The following is a 15279-nucleotide window of genomic DNA, read 5'->3' as shown; positions in this document are numbered from 1 at the left end:
CCCATTATTACGCATATTGTGAATTCCTGTTTAGTTGATGGCATTTTTCCTAATTGCTGGAAAGTCGCCAAAGTTATACCATTAGCCAAGATAAACGATCCTAGAGAATTTAAAGACATCCGTCCAATAAGCATCTTACCTTGCCTGTCCAAGGTAGTAGAAAAGATTATGGCGTCTCAAATAAGAACTTATTTGGACTATGAAAATATACTTCCACGAATGCAGTCTGGTTTCAGGCCCGGATATAGTTGCAATACCGCCCTTGCGTATATTACTGATGCCATTATGAGAGCCATTGATAACAACAACCTGGCTGTACTTGTTCTTTTGGATTACTCAAAAGCTTTTGACAGGATTTCACACAATATACTTATAGCTATTTTAAAGCACATAGGTTTTAGTGGCAGCGCATCTAGTTTAATTAATAACTATATATCGGGCCGAAGTCAATATGTTATGCTGGATGGCGATGCCTCTGACACCCGTCCGGTGGTACTTGGTGTCCCTCAGGGATCTATTCTAGGGCCTCTTCTATACATTATCTACACCTTGGATATGGTGAGTGTACTGCAACACTGTGGGTATCACCTATATGCTGACGACACGCAATTATTTTACGAATTTCCGGCACACGCATTAGAAAAGGCATGTACCAATGTGAATGCAGATCTAGAAAATTTGATAGTTGTTTCGGAGAGGCACGGGCTAAAAATAAATTCGCACAAAAGCTTCGTGATGTTGTTTGGTAGAACTAAAGCACGTAACGTGAATGCGCCACAGCTTAATGTAAAAATTGGGGAGTCGCTCCTTCCGAATGTTGATAGCGTCAAAAACCTGGGCTTGACAATTGACAGTACATTACGATTTAAGAAGCATGTGTCGGAACTTTTACGCATAGCATACTTAAAGTTAAAAACTATATTTAACAATAGGCATGTTTTAAACCGTAAACTTAAGATTATGCTATGCGAATCTCTAGTTTTGTCTCAATTTACTTACTGCGACAATGTATATGGCCCATGTTTGGATGCCTTTGACGTCGGAAGAGTTCAGCGTGTGCAAAATTCCTGTCTTCGGCTAATATTTGGCCTGAGAAAATACAATAGAATATCGCATAAATTGGTCGAAATTAAGTGGCTCAATATGTCCAATCGTAGAAAGCTAAACCACGCATGTTTTATTCATAAAATTATTTCCAATAAATTTCCTCCCTATCTGTACGAAAAAATTCAATTTAGACATAATTTACATAATCTTAATACTAGAACAAAGCACCTTATATCAATTCCTAAACATCAAACTGTCCTTTATCAAAGGTCTTTTAGCTACAATGTCCCGAAAATCTACAACTCCCTTTCCTGTCATTTACACTCCTGTTCCCAAAAACGCTTCAGAGAAAACCTTAGATTAAAACTTCTTGAGCAGCAACAAACACACTTGAGATAATATGTTTAATTTTATTTTTTATTTTCAGTTTCGGTATTTTCAGTTTTATTCTGTGTTAAAAAAAAAAAAATATTATCACTGTCATTTTTTTTTTCTTTCCATATTCGGATAAGTACATTCACTAGGTTCTATGTTGAATAATTATTTGCCATTATCTGACTTAGCACAATAAATTATTAAAAGGGTTAAGTGGTAGAACAGAGTGTAGTTTGTACTACATATCTGAACTTCGCCCTTTTGGTATAACGTATAATAAAATGAGTTTAATATTCACTAGAATTATGTATTGTTTCTCTGTACGTTATCCAATAAATGACTATTATTATTATTATTATTATTATTATTATTATTACCTCTAAAATGAGCATTTGCCTTTTGATAAACTCCGGCGGTTTCGGGACGGGTTTTACCAACCCGCGCCAGTCCATTCAAGATAACATTGAAAATAAAATATTCATTTTTAATTAATTCTGAAAACCCCTACGGTCCTAAACATCTGAGCGACATCTCAATCGGCTAAGGAATTAAGCGCGCATCCAACGATATCAACCTTGATGCATTCGGCTATTGTTTTCTGCAACCCATTTAATTAGTCGCAAATTAATTACACTTACCTAAAGGGTCGCGGTGGCAGTTCAGAATTCGGATTTCCAATTAACACCTATGCCTAAATGACCTCTGGTATCTATCACGGCGATGTGTGTTATCTCCGGCTGCACGCCGCAGTAACCGATAAGCGTGTCATTCTCGCTGCTAAAACCCGTTCTAATCCTGGTTTTACTTACTATAGGGAAACTAAAAATGCTGATTAGTTAATTAACGGTGCGGAAAGGTAATAATATTATTGCTCCCTCAGCTTCTTCGCAAAAGTTAGTGCAAGAACCAATGGAAACACCAGAAACTCCAAGAGTGCTTTCATTACTAACTGTATTACTCAAACTAAAAACAACCGTTCATTTGAGGTTTTTATCAAGGATCTTATTTTCACGTATTGCTTAACACTCTCGAGCCATTCACCCTTTATTACCACAAATTCTCTTTTAAAACCAGTTTTTGTTTCAGGTACGGAAACGATTATTATGTCATCTTTAACATTGATGTAATGTATTAACATTTTGCACAGTTCTTCTCTGCGACATGCTCCGGAAATACCCTTAATTAATACGGGTCTAGGAAAGTTTACCGAAAACAGTTTACCGAAAAACAATTCACCGAACTGGCAATATACCGAAAGAACAATACGTCGAATTTCAATTTACCGAAAAGCAGTTTTACCGAATCACACTTTACTTCCACATTAATTTACCGTTTAGGAGATAATTAGCTAATATTGTCCTAAGTCTTGGTAAGGTGTGAAGGAAAAGTTGTTAGAAACAATAGTATTAATTATTGATAGTATTAATGTAATAATTGTATCAGCAATGTCATCTTGGACCTTTCCTGTTTAATATAATAGTACATTAACAAATTCCGACGACTCGTTCAGTCGCAATTCGCGTTTGAAGTTTGGACCCAACCATCAGTAAGATCGTGGCCTTCATTTTTTTTTACCTACATTGCCAATTCACGAACTCCGATCTACAACTTTGATAAAGAATCCACCTGCAAAATTTTATTGTAATCGGACCATTCGTTTTCGAGATATCGTGCTAACGGACAGACAGGCGGATGAACAGACATTGCAAAATTATGAACTGGCTAGGACCACCTGAACTGTCAACAGTTTGCAAATTGGGCGTAAGATCGTTTGGTTGAGGATGGCGAATTTAAAAAAAAAACATCTTTTCGGGCGAGCACATTTCCTCCTCGATGGTTATGTTAACATTCGGTAGACTTTCCTTTCGGTAAAACTGTTTTTCGGTCAATTAATTATTCGACGTATTGTTCTTTCGGTATATTGCCGGCTATTTCGGTTTTCTGCAACCCATTTAATTAGTCGCAAATTAATTACACTTACCTAAAGGGTCGCGGTGGCAGTTCAGAATTCGGATTTCCAATTAACACCTATGCCTAAATGACCTCTGGTATCTATCACGGCGATGTGTGTTATCTCCGGCTGCACGCCGCAGTAACCGATAAGCGTGTCATTCTCGCTGCTAAAACCCGTTCTAATCCTGGTTTTACTTACTATAGGGAAACTAAAAATGCTGATTAGTTAATTAACGGTGCGGAAAGGTAATAATATTATTGCTCCCTCAGCTTCTTCGCAAAAGTTAGTGCAAGAACCAATGGAAACACCAGAAACTCCAAGAGTGCTTTCATTACTAACTGTATTACTCAAACTAAAAACAACCGTTCATTTGAGGTTTTTATCAAGGATCTTATTTTCACGTATTGCTTAACACTCTCGAGCCATTCACCCTTTATTACCACAAATTCTCTTTTAAAACCAGTTTTTGTTTCAGGTACGGAAACGATTATTATGTCATCTTTAACATTGATGTAATGTATTAACATTTTGCACAGTTCTTCTCTGCGACATGCTCCGGAAATACCCTTAATTAATACGGGTCTAGGAAAGTTTACCGAAAACAGTTTACCGAAAAACAATTCACCGAACTGGCAATATACCGAAAGAACAATACGTCGAATTTCAATTTACCGAAAAGCAGTTTTACCGAATCACACTTTACTTCCACATTAATTTACCGTTTAGGAGATAATTAGCTAATATTGTCCTAAGTCTTGGTAAGGTGTGAAGGAAAAGTTGTTAGAAACAATAGTATTAATTATTGATAGTATTAATGTAATAATTGTATCAGCAATGTCATCTTGGACCTTTCCTGTTTAATATAATAGTACATTAACAAATTCCGACGACTCGTTCAGTCGCAATTCGCGTTTGAAGTTTGGACCCAACCATCAGTAAGATCGTGGCCTTCATTTTTTTTTACCTACATTGCCAATTCACGAACTCCGATCTACAACTTTGATAAAGAATCCACCTGCAAAATTTTATTGTAATCGGACCATTCGTTTTCGAGATATCGTGCTAACGGACACACAGGCGGATGAACAGACATTGCAAAATTATGAACTGGCTAGGACCACCTGAACTGTCAACAGTTTGCAAATTGGGCGTAGATCGTTTGGTTGAGGATGGCGAATTTAAAAAAAAAACATCTTTCGGGGGACACATTTCCTCCTCGAAGGTTATGTTAACATTCGGTAGACTTTCCTTTCGGTAAAACTGTTTTCGGTCAATTAAAATTCGACGTATTGTTCTTTCGGTATATTGCCATTTCGGTAAACTGTTTTCGGTAAACTTTCTGGGAGCGAATTAATACTACCTGTGGTCCTTTAAAATGTATATAAAAATAGCGATTCATTACCTTCATTAGTGAATAAGTTGAATCAGGCGCATCTCTTAGGATTTTAAAACTTGTTCTTCGTCAAGAATTTTCGATTTCTTTGGCGTATGACGTTCTGCAGCTCTTTTCAGAAATGCTATTAGATTCGGGTACTTCGATATGTCTACATTCTGTTTAATGTAAAGGCATGACTTGACCATGCTGTATATTGATTCTCTTCAGCAGACATTTTTGTGTGAAACTACACAGAAAGATTACCCAAACCAGAAGTTTTAAAAAATAAATTGACAATTCAAATTTCTAGATTTCTACTTTATCGACATAGAGGACTTTATTTTTTCAAAAGAATTATAATGTCGCAAAAATCTCTCGAAAAGGATTTGAATTTATATAAATTCGATTTAACTAATCCTTGCAAAAAATAGCAATTTCTTAGAAAGTGATTATCATAGTTGCAGGTAATGGTTTTATTAATAGGTTTGTTTTTCGTCAGAGGTCACTGTTCTCTTGCGTTTTAAGTTCCAGGGCTTCTTAGGCTAAAAATCACAAACACAGTAATCAACACTGCTTTAATAAGTATCAAATTATACACACCAATGGTGTAGTGGTGGAATCTTCTAAATAAATAAATAAATAAATATATAATCTCAGTATTCTCCTCTGGAAGCTCTTCTATAAACAAAATGAAATAAAAACTACACTTACAAACTTTGAACTTACCTTGTGATACATAAAAAAATGCCTCAGCAGCTGACGCCCAAGGAATATCTGGGGAAGCCACACTCTCTAGTGCGTAAATGCATTTCCTGTCGATGCAAGACCCTTAATGCAAAACTGAGTATAATGGTTCCTCATACCACACTGATTGTAAGATAATAGTAACATTAGTAAGGAGTACTTGCGAAAGAAATTCAAATAAACCACCTTACAAGCAAACGTAGTACAGATAAAACCTATACTTACCTAATCAGTTATTTATTTATTTATTTAGTCTTACGGGAGAGATTTCCCTACAAAATGTATTGCTATATAGCAATACTACTCAAAGCAATATAAATCAACTTCCAGACTAAATGAGCACAAAATTTTAAATTAGCAAAATTAGCACAAAATTATAGTGAAAGAAAATTATGAAAATATCGATGTTGATACTATAGCGTGAAGTTTGAGTGTCATCAGAAAACGATGAATTACTCATTAATCTGATGAATACAAAATTTTAAATTGGCAGCACAAATTAGCACAAAGATGAGATACTTGGAACGTAATTCCTTAAGTCGACACTACAACTTCACGAACCCGATCTTTTAACACACTTAAAGCAACTTCATAATCATAACCATCAATGAAATTATCGGCATCCTTGATAGGCAAGATTTAATAATAATAATAATAATATTTTGCCATCATAATTCATAGAAAAAATAATGAACATCGGCATTGTCAATACATAAAACAGAAACATTAACTAATTATAGTAGTCAACTAATTTATACAATGACATAGAGATCAGGTATCGTTTGACAGCTTGTTTAAATTGAGTTTCAGGCACAATAGACGTTATTTCAGGTGGTAATGAAAAAGTTTTTATGCACGAATAGTATGGCCCTTTTTCAGTAAATTAAATTTGACTGGGCGTAATATTTTTCTGATTTACAATGGACACGAAATTGTTCCATAAATGCTTTGTACTCTGTAAAAGTACCACTAAAATTGGGTAGAGATTCGCGGCGCGGCATTAATGTTGAAAAGTAAATTGATCGAAAGTATCGATTACATACGTTTGGTTTGACCTCCGCATCGATTGGATTTTCCGGTTCAATTAAACAATTCGCTTGCGTTAAAGCTGCATAAAAAACATTTTCAGCTGCAGAAACGAAGGCATCGACATCGGCATCTTTTAATTCTGAAATTGTTGTCTTAAATTTTTTATTAAACAGTGAATTGTGGGTTCTGGAGGACGGCCATGAACGTCATAAATTGGACGGAACGCACGGAACGTTAGGCGAACGGAGCACTGATTTCGATAATCAATTTTAACCATTTCTACGCATTGTTGAAGCGTGTAGCGTTCCATGGTGAAATGACAGGGCTAAATATGTATTCATGCCAAATTTGACAGCTATCGCTTTAGCAAGATGGCCGCTATGCGCTGTCAAAGTTCGATTCATATGAGGTACAATCTTATTTTACGCGCACTGTTATTTTTCGAGGTTTCATTGCATTCCAGGAATTGATGATATCTTTGATCTGAAGTTCATCTACGATGTCCATTTCAAAATGTAAAAGCATTAACGCATTCAGCCTTTCATTTGACATTAGGGGAGGTAATGCGGTGTTGACATACCACAACCAATAGAAACAAAGGTACGGTTTTGTTGGTTAGCGACGCATAATAAACCTTTGTTTCTATTGGTCAATGATGGAATGATTGTATAGACCCAAGATGAGATTTTGAAAATATTCTACATCATTTTGTTTGCAGATTATAAATAAAAGTTCAAGCTCCGCATGTAAAGCGTAACAATCGGGTCTGTTATACGGAGGGAACAAGTTTAGTAAGTTCTCTACTGCTTCCTCTTTTAAATATCGAATATCACGTTGGGATGGTATATCACATACTATTAAATTTCCCCCTACTTCCATAATTATATTACAACATATTACAAATCAAAACCTTTATTTAAAACGCCAGATTACATTGTCGCGCGGACACATGGTGTAAACAAATGATTTCCGCGGTTTTCATTGAAATCGTAAGATGATCACAGTGGTAAACTCCGTAGTGTTATTGTGAAAAAATAAGCAGTCACAATGTTTAACAATGGCATAATTGTAAAACACATTTTTTCGTCTCAAAACATCGAAATGTTCTTTGTAAGACAACGAATTTTTTGTTAAATTTTTATTTAGAGGCGGTTTTCGTTTTTTACCTAATATAAGAACACAAAACTCTTAACCAGCATGAAATGATAATAATGCTTAAAATTAAAAAGCTCTTTAATTTTCTCAAACAAAAAAAAACGGAAAATGTGTAAATAAACGTCTTATTTGATTGAAGGAGGAAGTGACGGATTCGTTTACGACCAGTCTACTAACGTTGAATGTTGAAGCAGAGGACGATGGAAAATATCTCGTTTGTCGTGCAGACAATCCACGGTATCCCGGGGGATCTACTGAGGACCGGAGACAGATACATGTTGCATGTAAGTGTGCCTTATTACGCCACCTGTTTGGTTAGCTTAGCTCAGACATGTACACGGCCTAACGTTTATTGGCGTTTGAAAGGAATCCTCAACAATTTCGAGTTTCGGGAGGTTGAAATTGTTTTTTGTTTATTCGGCGTATTGAATAAATTAACTAACGACAACGATATCGTAGTTAGTTAATTCTGTAATTCATTTAATAAACTCGTCATGCACAAAACCCCAACTAAGAGCATCGTAACGTATACCTCCCTTAATCCAGTTAGCTGTGGTTGCAAAGTCCAGGACACAGACTGACCTAACATTTGTCACAAGATCCGGTTTAACCGCATAGGCTGAGCTACGGCCAAGGGTATCGTTCCTAAAATTTCAATTATTGTTTACTGCACGTCGGTTGTTTTAAGAAAGGTCCGACATGGTCCGACCAATTCCGTTTTATCTGTGTAAGGTTTGCGTATATTTATATTTTGATTGCGCTGCTCGTTTTAATATTATTCAAACACCCGTTCCCAGATTCTTGTAGAGCAAAAACGGGAAACTGAAAAAGATATTTAAAATTCAAACGTTGCACGAAAACCTGTAATTGCTGTAATTTAATATTGAGGGGTTTTATGTACAGTTCAGTTGATACCTTCTCAGTATCCCAATCGTTAGCCAAATTGTCTGTGATATTGAGATATATTGCTTGTATTTTGGAAGCATCTAAATTAATGTAACGTACACTGTGGCAATCATTTCCCGTAGGGCTTTTATGCGATTTTGGAGCCTTTAAAGGGAAACCGTATTCATTGTTAACAAAGTTATACATTATTTATAATTTCATTGATTGTTCAGAACAGAAAACTATATTTGGGAGCAAGGAAATATAGGAAAACCGAGTGTTTACGGGGTATCACATTTGCATAATTTACAACCTAATACATTTACATGAACGTATTTACGTAAAGGGGTGAATATTTTTGTTGCTTTGTTTAATGTATTTCTTGGTAGCGCAAACAATAATGTGCAAGTCAGGTCGAATTTCTATGTAAATGCCTCACATTGTCATCTAATAAGCTCTAGAAATGGTAGGATCACGTACTGGAAAACGTTCATTGCTTCGGGATTAGCTCTAACACCATCTTTACAAAGGTTTTGATGTTACTTTAACCGGGTGCAAAAGAAATGAAAGCCGCTGTCCGAATTTCCAAAGTGGATAAAAGAAAGGTCAATGTTTCAACATCTACTAGAAATAAAGCTGGTTAGATGTTAATCCTGACTTCTTTTTTGTCCGCTTGCGCTATATATTTTACTTTATAACAGTAATTTTGCGCTTAGAAATGGGCGAAAAAGCATATTTATTTAGAAAGTGATCCTACCCTTGCGTGATTTTCTTTTAACCTTGTCCTAAAGAGATACGAAACTGGTACAGCCTTAGTGATCGGAATACAAACTGCCGAATTTCTGTAGTCCCGTTTCTAAAACGAGAATCATCTTCAATTCCGTGCAGGTTTACTGAAAAAGAAAAAGCAAGAGCTTTGTTGAAGACATCGCGACGTTAGCATACCTACTTCTGCTTTTCCAGCTGTATTCGTACAAAATTTCATTTATAAATCTACGTAAACCATGTCGGTGACTCCTACGAAATAAATTTACGTTAATACAATCTGTAAGGGAATACTAATACTTATTAATTGGCGGTAATTGTTTCAGATCCTCCCAAGGTAGCGGTAAAGTCCGACACGGGGTTGACGTCTCCAGTTAAGGAAGGAGCTAATGTAGTATTTAAGTGCGAAACTGTGGCCCGTCCCGACCCACACGGTTATAATTGGTACCACGACGTAAGTACATTCAAATTGAATACGAAAATTCTTTTCATGCGATCTCTTTGTTGTACAAACGGAATTGAATTCGCTTTCCTTTGCTTAATTGCAAGAGTCTGGGTATTATTTGAATGCAATTCTGCAGAAAATGTGAATTTACAAGTTCTTCTTGGCAACTTTTCGAATTAGAGAGTAATAGCAGGTAATAAATCGATAATCAGGTTAAACACGTAATTCAATCATTTATAGCATGTGCACTGCATTCGTTCTAAGTTTACCGACCACGTGATCAATTTCTTGTACTTTTATCAAGTTACATACCAAGTTATACTGTTTCTCTTCTATCTATATACGACATTCCCAACAAAAGAATTGCTAGCTTATGCATCGAAATTAAGCCCCAATATACAGGGTGAGTTTTTTTTCATTTTTAGTATAGAGATCTCGTGACCATGACAGACACAAAGTTGCTTAAATGGACAAAGTTATGCAGGATGCTATGCTAATTAATTTTACCATTCAAACTTTCGTGTATCTCTACAAATAGCGAAGGTATGAACCAAAAACCGAATGCGCTGGCGTTCGCTTATTTCCAAAGATACCAAAAAATAATTTTAACTAACCACTAGCGGGCTTCAAGTAAATCACAACTTTCTTATTTCTTATGGACACCATATTGGATTATTATGTCACTCGATAGAGGGAAAAATTACAAAACCAGTGATACTGAACACTTGGTTATGGGTCTACGCCCTTTTACTAAAAATGAATTAGTCGCTGCGACAATATCAAGAATGGCTCTTTCTAATTGGGCACAAATAGATTAAAAGGACGTGAGAACTGGGGAAGGTTGTCGTGCAGGCATACTACCAGATGGAGGATTGTGGAATGCTGTCGAAGAGGAGGAAGATAAAAAGAAACTTGTTGGAGGCAGATCCAAGCCGATTTTATTGTTTGATCTCTCATTATTCGTTCACATTCGTTCAGCGAAAAATGCAAAGGAAGTTTGGGACGGTCGTTACAAAGCATTTGAAGATTCTGGATTAACTAGAAAAGTTGGTTTTCTGTGCAAGCTTGAGAATTGCCCATCGATGGAAGAAGTTGCAAAGGCAATCGAAGTAACTGCAACTAAGCTAAGCAATGTTGGTTTGTTAATGAACAATGGATTGGAACGTTAATGTTGACTTGTCTTCCAGATAAGTATCAACTAATGAATATGGACATGGAGAGTTTAGCTATAGAAATTACTAAAACTAAAAGTTTTTGGATGCAAAGCAGTTATTCATACTCCAAAGAAAAGGTGGCAACTGATATTGCTTCGGAATCTTCACCCCTTTACTTTTACTTGATTTAAACGACAGTGACCTTAATATAATTTTAAATGTAATAACAGCAATTTGGTGGTATAGCTTCATTTTAAGGGGTACTTGGAAAACTTCTCTGTATACGTTAACATATAACGTTTGGGCTTAGCACGAACTAGGCTATTCACTTTTATCACGACGAATTAAATTCTCTAGCTCACCAAGTAGTTCTATAACAACTTTACAACCATCAAGACTGACTGCCTTTTACCAAAAAAAATTGATCAATTAAGGCTGACTGCCAAACACCGAAAAGTCGCAACTTTTAAAGTTCGTTTCACCTTTTTAACAACTCTTGCTTTCTGCTTATCTTCAACTTAATTAGCTTTTACATACGATCATCTTATCGTAAGACCTGTACTCCTGAAATTCGAGTACTTGTACTCTGTACTCTTTTCTCACAATAACTGTAAACCGTTTTACCAGGGAACATTCAGACTAAATTAAGTTGTTAATATATAATAATAATAATACAGCGAATATCAAATAACGTTCAAATATGAACATTACGATTCCATACACAATGCTACTCTGCAAGCGATACAGGAAACATTACTTCTCTTTTGCCTTCCATTTAATGCACATTGTGTGCAACTTCATTTTTTGAGCATGAGGTAAATTAGGAATTGTTGCTGGACCTGGGTGCTTCCTGGTTGTGAACTGACCAATCTGTTGATCTGCCAGTGTAGTCGTAAATTGCAGATGACTTATTGGTTTTTTCTTGGGTTGAGTATTCTGAGAGTCTCTTTGTGTAAAATATAAGAATTTACTATTTCTAAACTATCCCCTCCCCTCCATGTGTATTTTACAATCTACAATTGATTGGGGACATTGAACAGTTTCCGGTTTGCACGAACAAAGTAAACAAATGTAATGAAGTAACGACCTTCTAAGCATAAGAAATACTAGGAATTTTCAACGTAAAAGTGCGATGGTAGCAAAGATAAAACCCTAAACGCATTCTGAATTCAAAACTGAATAAACTGAATACGTTGGCAGTGCACCCTGCATTAGAATATCATTAATCCTCACAATTCGGGGAGTAAACAATTTTTATTGTCTCCCCATTTCAATACATATTGCGTCGCGTTTTTTGGCCGACGTAATCCAATGAAAATTTAATGTATTTTACTAGTAGTCTCTAGGGAGTCAATTTATTGAGACTTGTTCTCTATTACGAATTTTCTAAGGTGTTGGCGGGCGCATTTTCAAAGCACATTTGCGAGCGTATATTGAGTTCAACAATGCTTTATATCGAAACTTTAAATGTTAATAAAAAAAGTTAGCTTTTATTTTTTTATTCGTTTACTCTCATTTACAGCTTTAATAAAACGAGGAAAATTTAGCTATGTTTGAGAGTAAATACCATTTATTTTATAGCATATGTTAAAATGACATTTTTAGGGTTTGAATAAGTAGGCTAAGTCGTTCTTTAACCGTGAGGATAGATAAAGTGATCACTTTAACCGCTAATATAGATAAAGTGAAACAGATGATTGTGCATTCAAATGACATCTGTCATACTTATTTAAAATGTCACGCGGAGTTCAGAACATATGACAATGCTTTTCTATGGAAACGACCGCGATGGCAGAACCTAAGCTTGCTAGTTTTGACGTCTAAATTTAATTCAGAATTGTCAGGAGCGTTACAATGGTTCCTTCACCGTAAGGATAGATAAAGTGATCACTTTAGCCGTAAGGGTAGATAAAGTGAAACAAATGATTGTGCATTCTAATGACATCTGTCATTCTTATTTTAAATGCACGATTTAAAATGACGTTCAGAACATATGACAATTCTGTTTCCATGGATACGATCGCCACGGCAGAACCTAAGCTTGCTATTTTTGTCTCTAATTAAATTCAGAACTGTCAGAAGCTTTGCAATGATTTATATTGCTTCTGCTATAAAATAAAGTTTTGTATTATGCACGACTATAAAGGGAAACTAACCATCTCGTGAAAGTTAATTAACATCTTTCACTCAATGATTAAAATATCCCTTTATCTTGTCTTGTATAAAAATTAATAAATAACTACTATATCGCTTCTGCTATAAAATAAAATTTTGCATTATACACGTCGATATACTATACTATACTATAAATATTACTTGTATAAGGAACGACGATTTTCGATGACATAATGGAAAGTGATTATAAACTATCGTAGTTTGTATAGTACATATTAACCAACAAGCTGCGTGTTCTAGTATAAAGACAAAATAATAACACGTGTCAATGTTCAAAAACGTACTCGAGGAGGCACGCAAACTGTATTCATACAGTAGTAACATGAGAAAATGTCGTTTTTTCGCATTTGACTTCGAATATCTCATTAACTATTGCTCCGACGGAAAAAAATGAGGAAAAATGAATTTGTTTAGAATCGAATTGTATATAGTGTCCAAAATAAGAGTGTCTATCATGGAGATCTCTAAAATCATAGAAGATAGGACGATGGTCACATTAGAGAAAACTTGCTCAATGCTTTAAAGAAAAACCAGAAAATTCCATTTACTTCCGAAGATATGCCAGAAAACCGAAATTTGCCAATTTTGGTTTTTATTTTTTTCTGATGTTATTTGGACAGATAGAAAAAAATAGAAACCACTTTTTGAACTCCACAAGACACCGTTGACAGATTTTCAATACAATGTTTCGTTTCGGAACTTTATTTTTTATATGGCCCGTAAAAAAGTACATACTTTATAGAGTAGCATTTTTGATTACGAATCCAACGATATACTTCACACACAACAAACAAAAGTTTGAAACTGTTGGTTTCAACAGGATGGTGCCACTGCGCACAACGCCTAATCGTGCAAGAATAGATATCGGGAAAAGTTTCTGTAAAATGAAAAAGTTATTCGATAGGTATTCTGGCACGATTAGAGCCTTGTGCGTGGTGCACCATCTTGTTGAAACCAACAAATTTTTATTTTTGTGTGTGACATATCGATGGATTCGTAATTAGTAATGCTAACTCAATACAGTATGTACTTTTTCTACGGGACCTATAAAAAACTCCCAATCTTGGGCTCTAGTATAAAAAAGAGGACAACGATATGAAGGGTTATGTAGACGCAGATTGGGGCAATTCCGTCGACGATCGAAAATCATATACCGGATTGGTGTTCATTCTATCAGGTGTAGCGGTGACATGAGCTTCAAAAAAGCAACGAACCATTGCAGGCCGAATATATTAGTCTCACCGACGCGACCCTACAAAAGAAGCCATACATCTAAATCAATTTCTCGAAGAATTAAATGCTAAATGCTAACTCCCGTAACTTTGTTCAACGATATTCAAGGTGCAACTAATCTGGCACGAAATCTCGTACAGCATGCGCGTTCCAAACACACCGATATTCATGTCACTATTCGAGAGGCTTTGGAAAACGGATGTTTATGAAAATTTGTACCAGGTGCTCAGGAATTTTGTTTTGAAAATGTGAAAACTGGTAACAATAACATACTAAAAAATTAGAACCAAACTCATTGACTACTGGTCTAGTAAGCGACTCTTTTTAAAGCGTAGAAAATTGGTTTTATGACCCGACTTTTTGTCTCACCGCGCCGCTAGTGGCACTATTTAAACCTAAAACTTATCTGATTTTTAAAGCTGCAATTCTCTAATTTGTAATGTTTTCCGAACGAAGCTCTACACGTAATAACTGCAAAATTAGTACCGCAAAAAAAAACGGTAAAGATTTGTAAGCCAATTCAATTAACAGGGACGCAAACACAATAAAGCGATAAATCGAAACAATTAAAGTATCCTAACATTGCCGATTTAATTATTGTAAAGCTTTTCCAAATTTTAATGTACGTGAGCGGTATAATAAAACTTTTGTATTTTACCCTTGCCGATAATCAAATACATTTACAGTCACTACACCTATTTTGTTGAATTTCAATTAAAATTCATTAATATTCCCGAAGAATTTCGGTTTTAATTTTGTTGTTCATTGGGGGATGCTACAAAATGGAAAGTGGTTAAAGAAATACTTTAATTGAATCGAGAAATGCAACAAAACTGCACGAATAAAAGGGGTGAAAGAGCTTGTTTATATTGAAAATAATGATGAAAATACATGGGTATTCATCGGCACTTATTTTTTAATGCCAGCTAATCTAAGGGGTTGA

General features: G+C 35.4%; 1 protein-coding gene across 3 annotated transcripts in view; it reads left to right on the top strand.

Moving 5' to 3' along the window:
• LOC116177615 (hemicentin-2) overlaps positions 1 to 15279 on the top strand; it is a 155973-nt gene that overhangs the window by 44885 nt on the left and 95809 nt on the right. For all 3 annotated transcript variants that reach the window (XM_031496629.1, XM_031496641.1, XM_031496634.1), the window contains 2 exons: positions 7819 to 7963; positions 9656 to 9783. In XM_031496629.1, the coding sequence (XP_031352489.1) occupies positions 7819 to 7963; positions 9656 to 9783 (273 nt within the window). The remainder of the gene's footprint in view (positions 1 to 7818; positions 7964 to 9655; positions 9784 to 15279) is intronic.

This window comes from Photinus pyralis, unplaced genomic scaffold (assembly GCF_008802855.1).
Source record: "Photinus pyralis isolate 1611_PpyrPB1 unplaced genomic scaffold, Ppyr1.3 Ppyr1.4_LG1, whole genome shotgun sequence".
In the NCBI taxonomy this organism is placed as follows: domain Eukaryota; kingdom Metazoa; phylum Arthropoda; class Insecta; order Coleoptera; family Lampyridae; genus Photinus; species Photinus pyralis.
The sequence above is the reverse complement of the archived record's forward strand: the minus strand, read 5'-3'. Positions and strand labels throughout refer to the sequence as shown.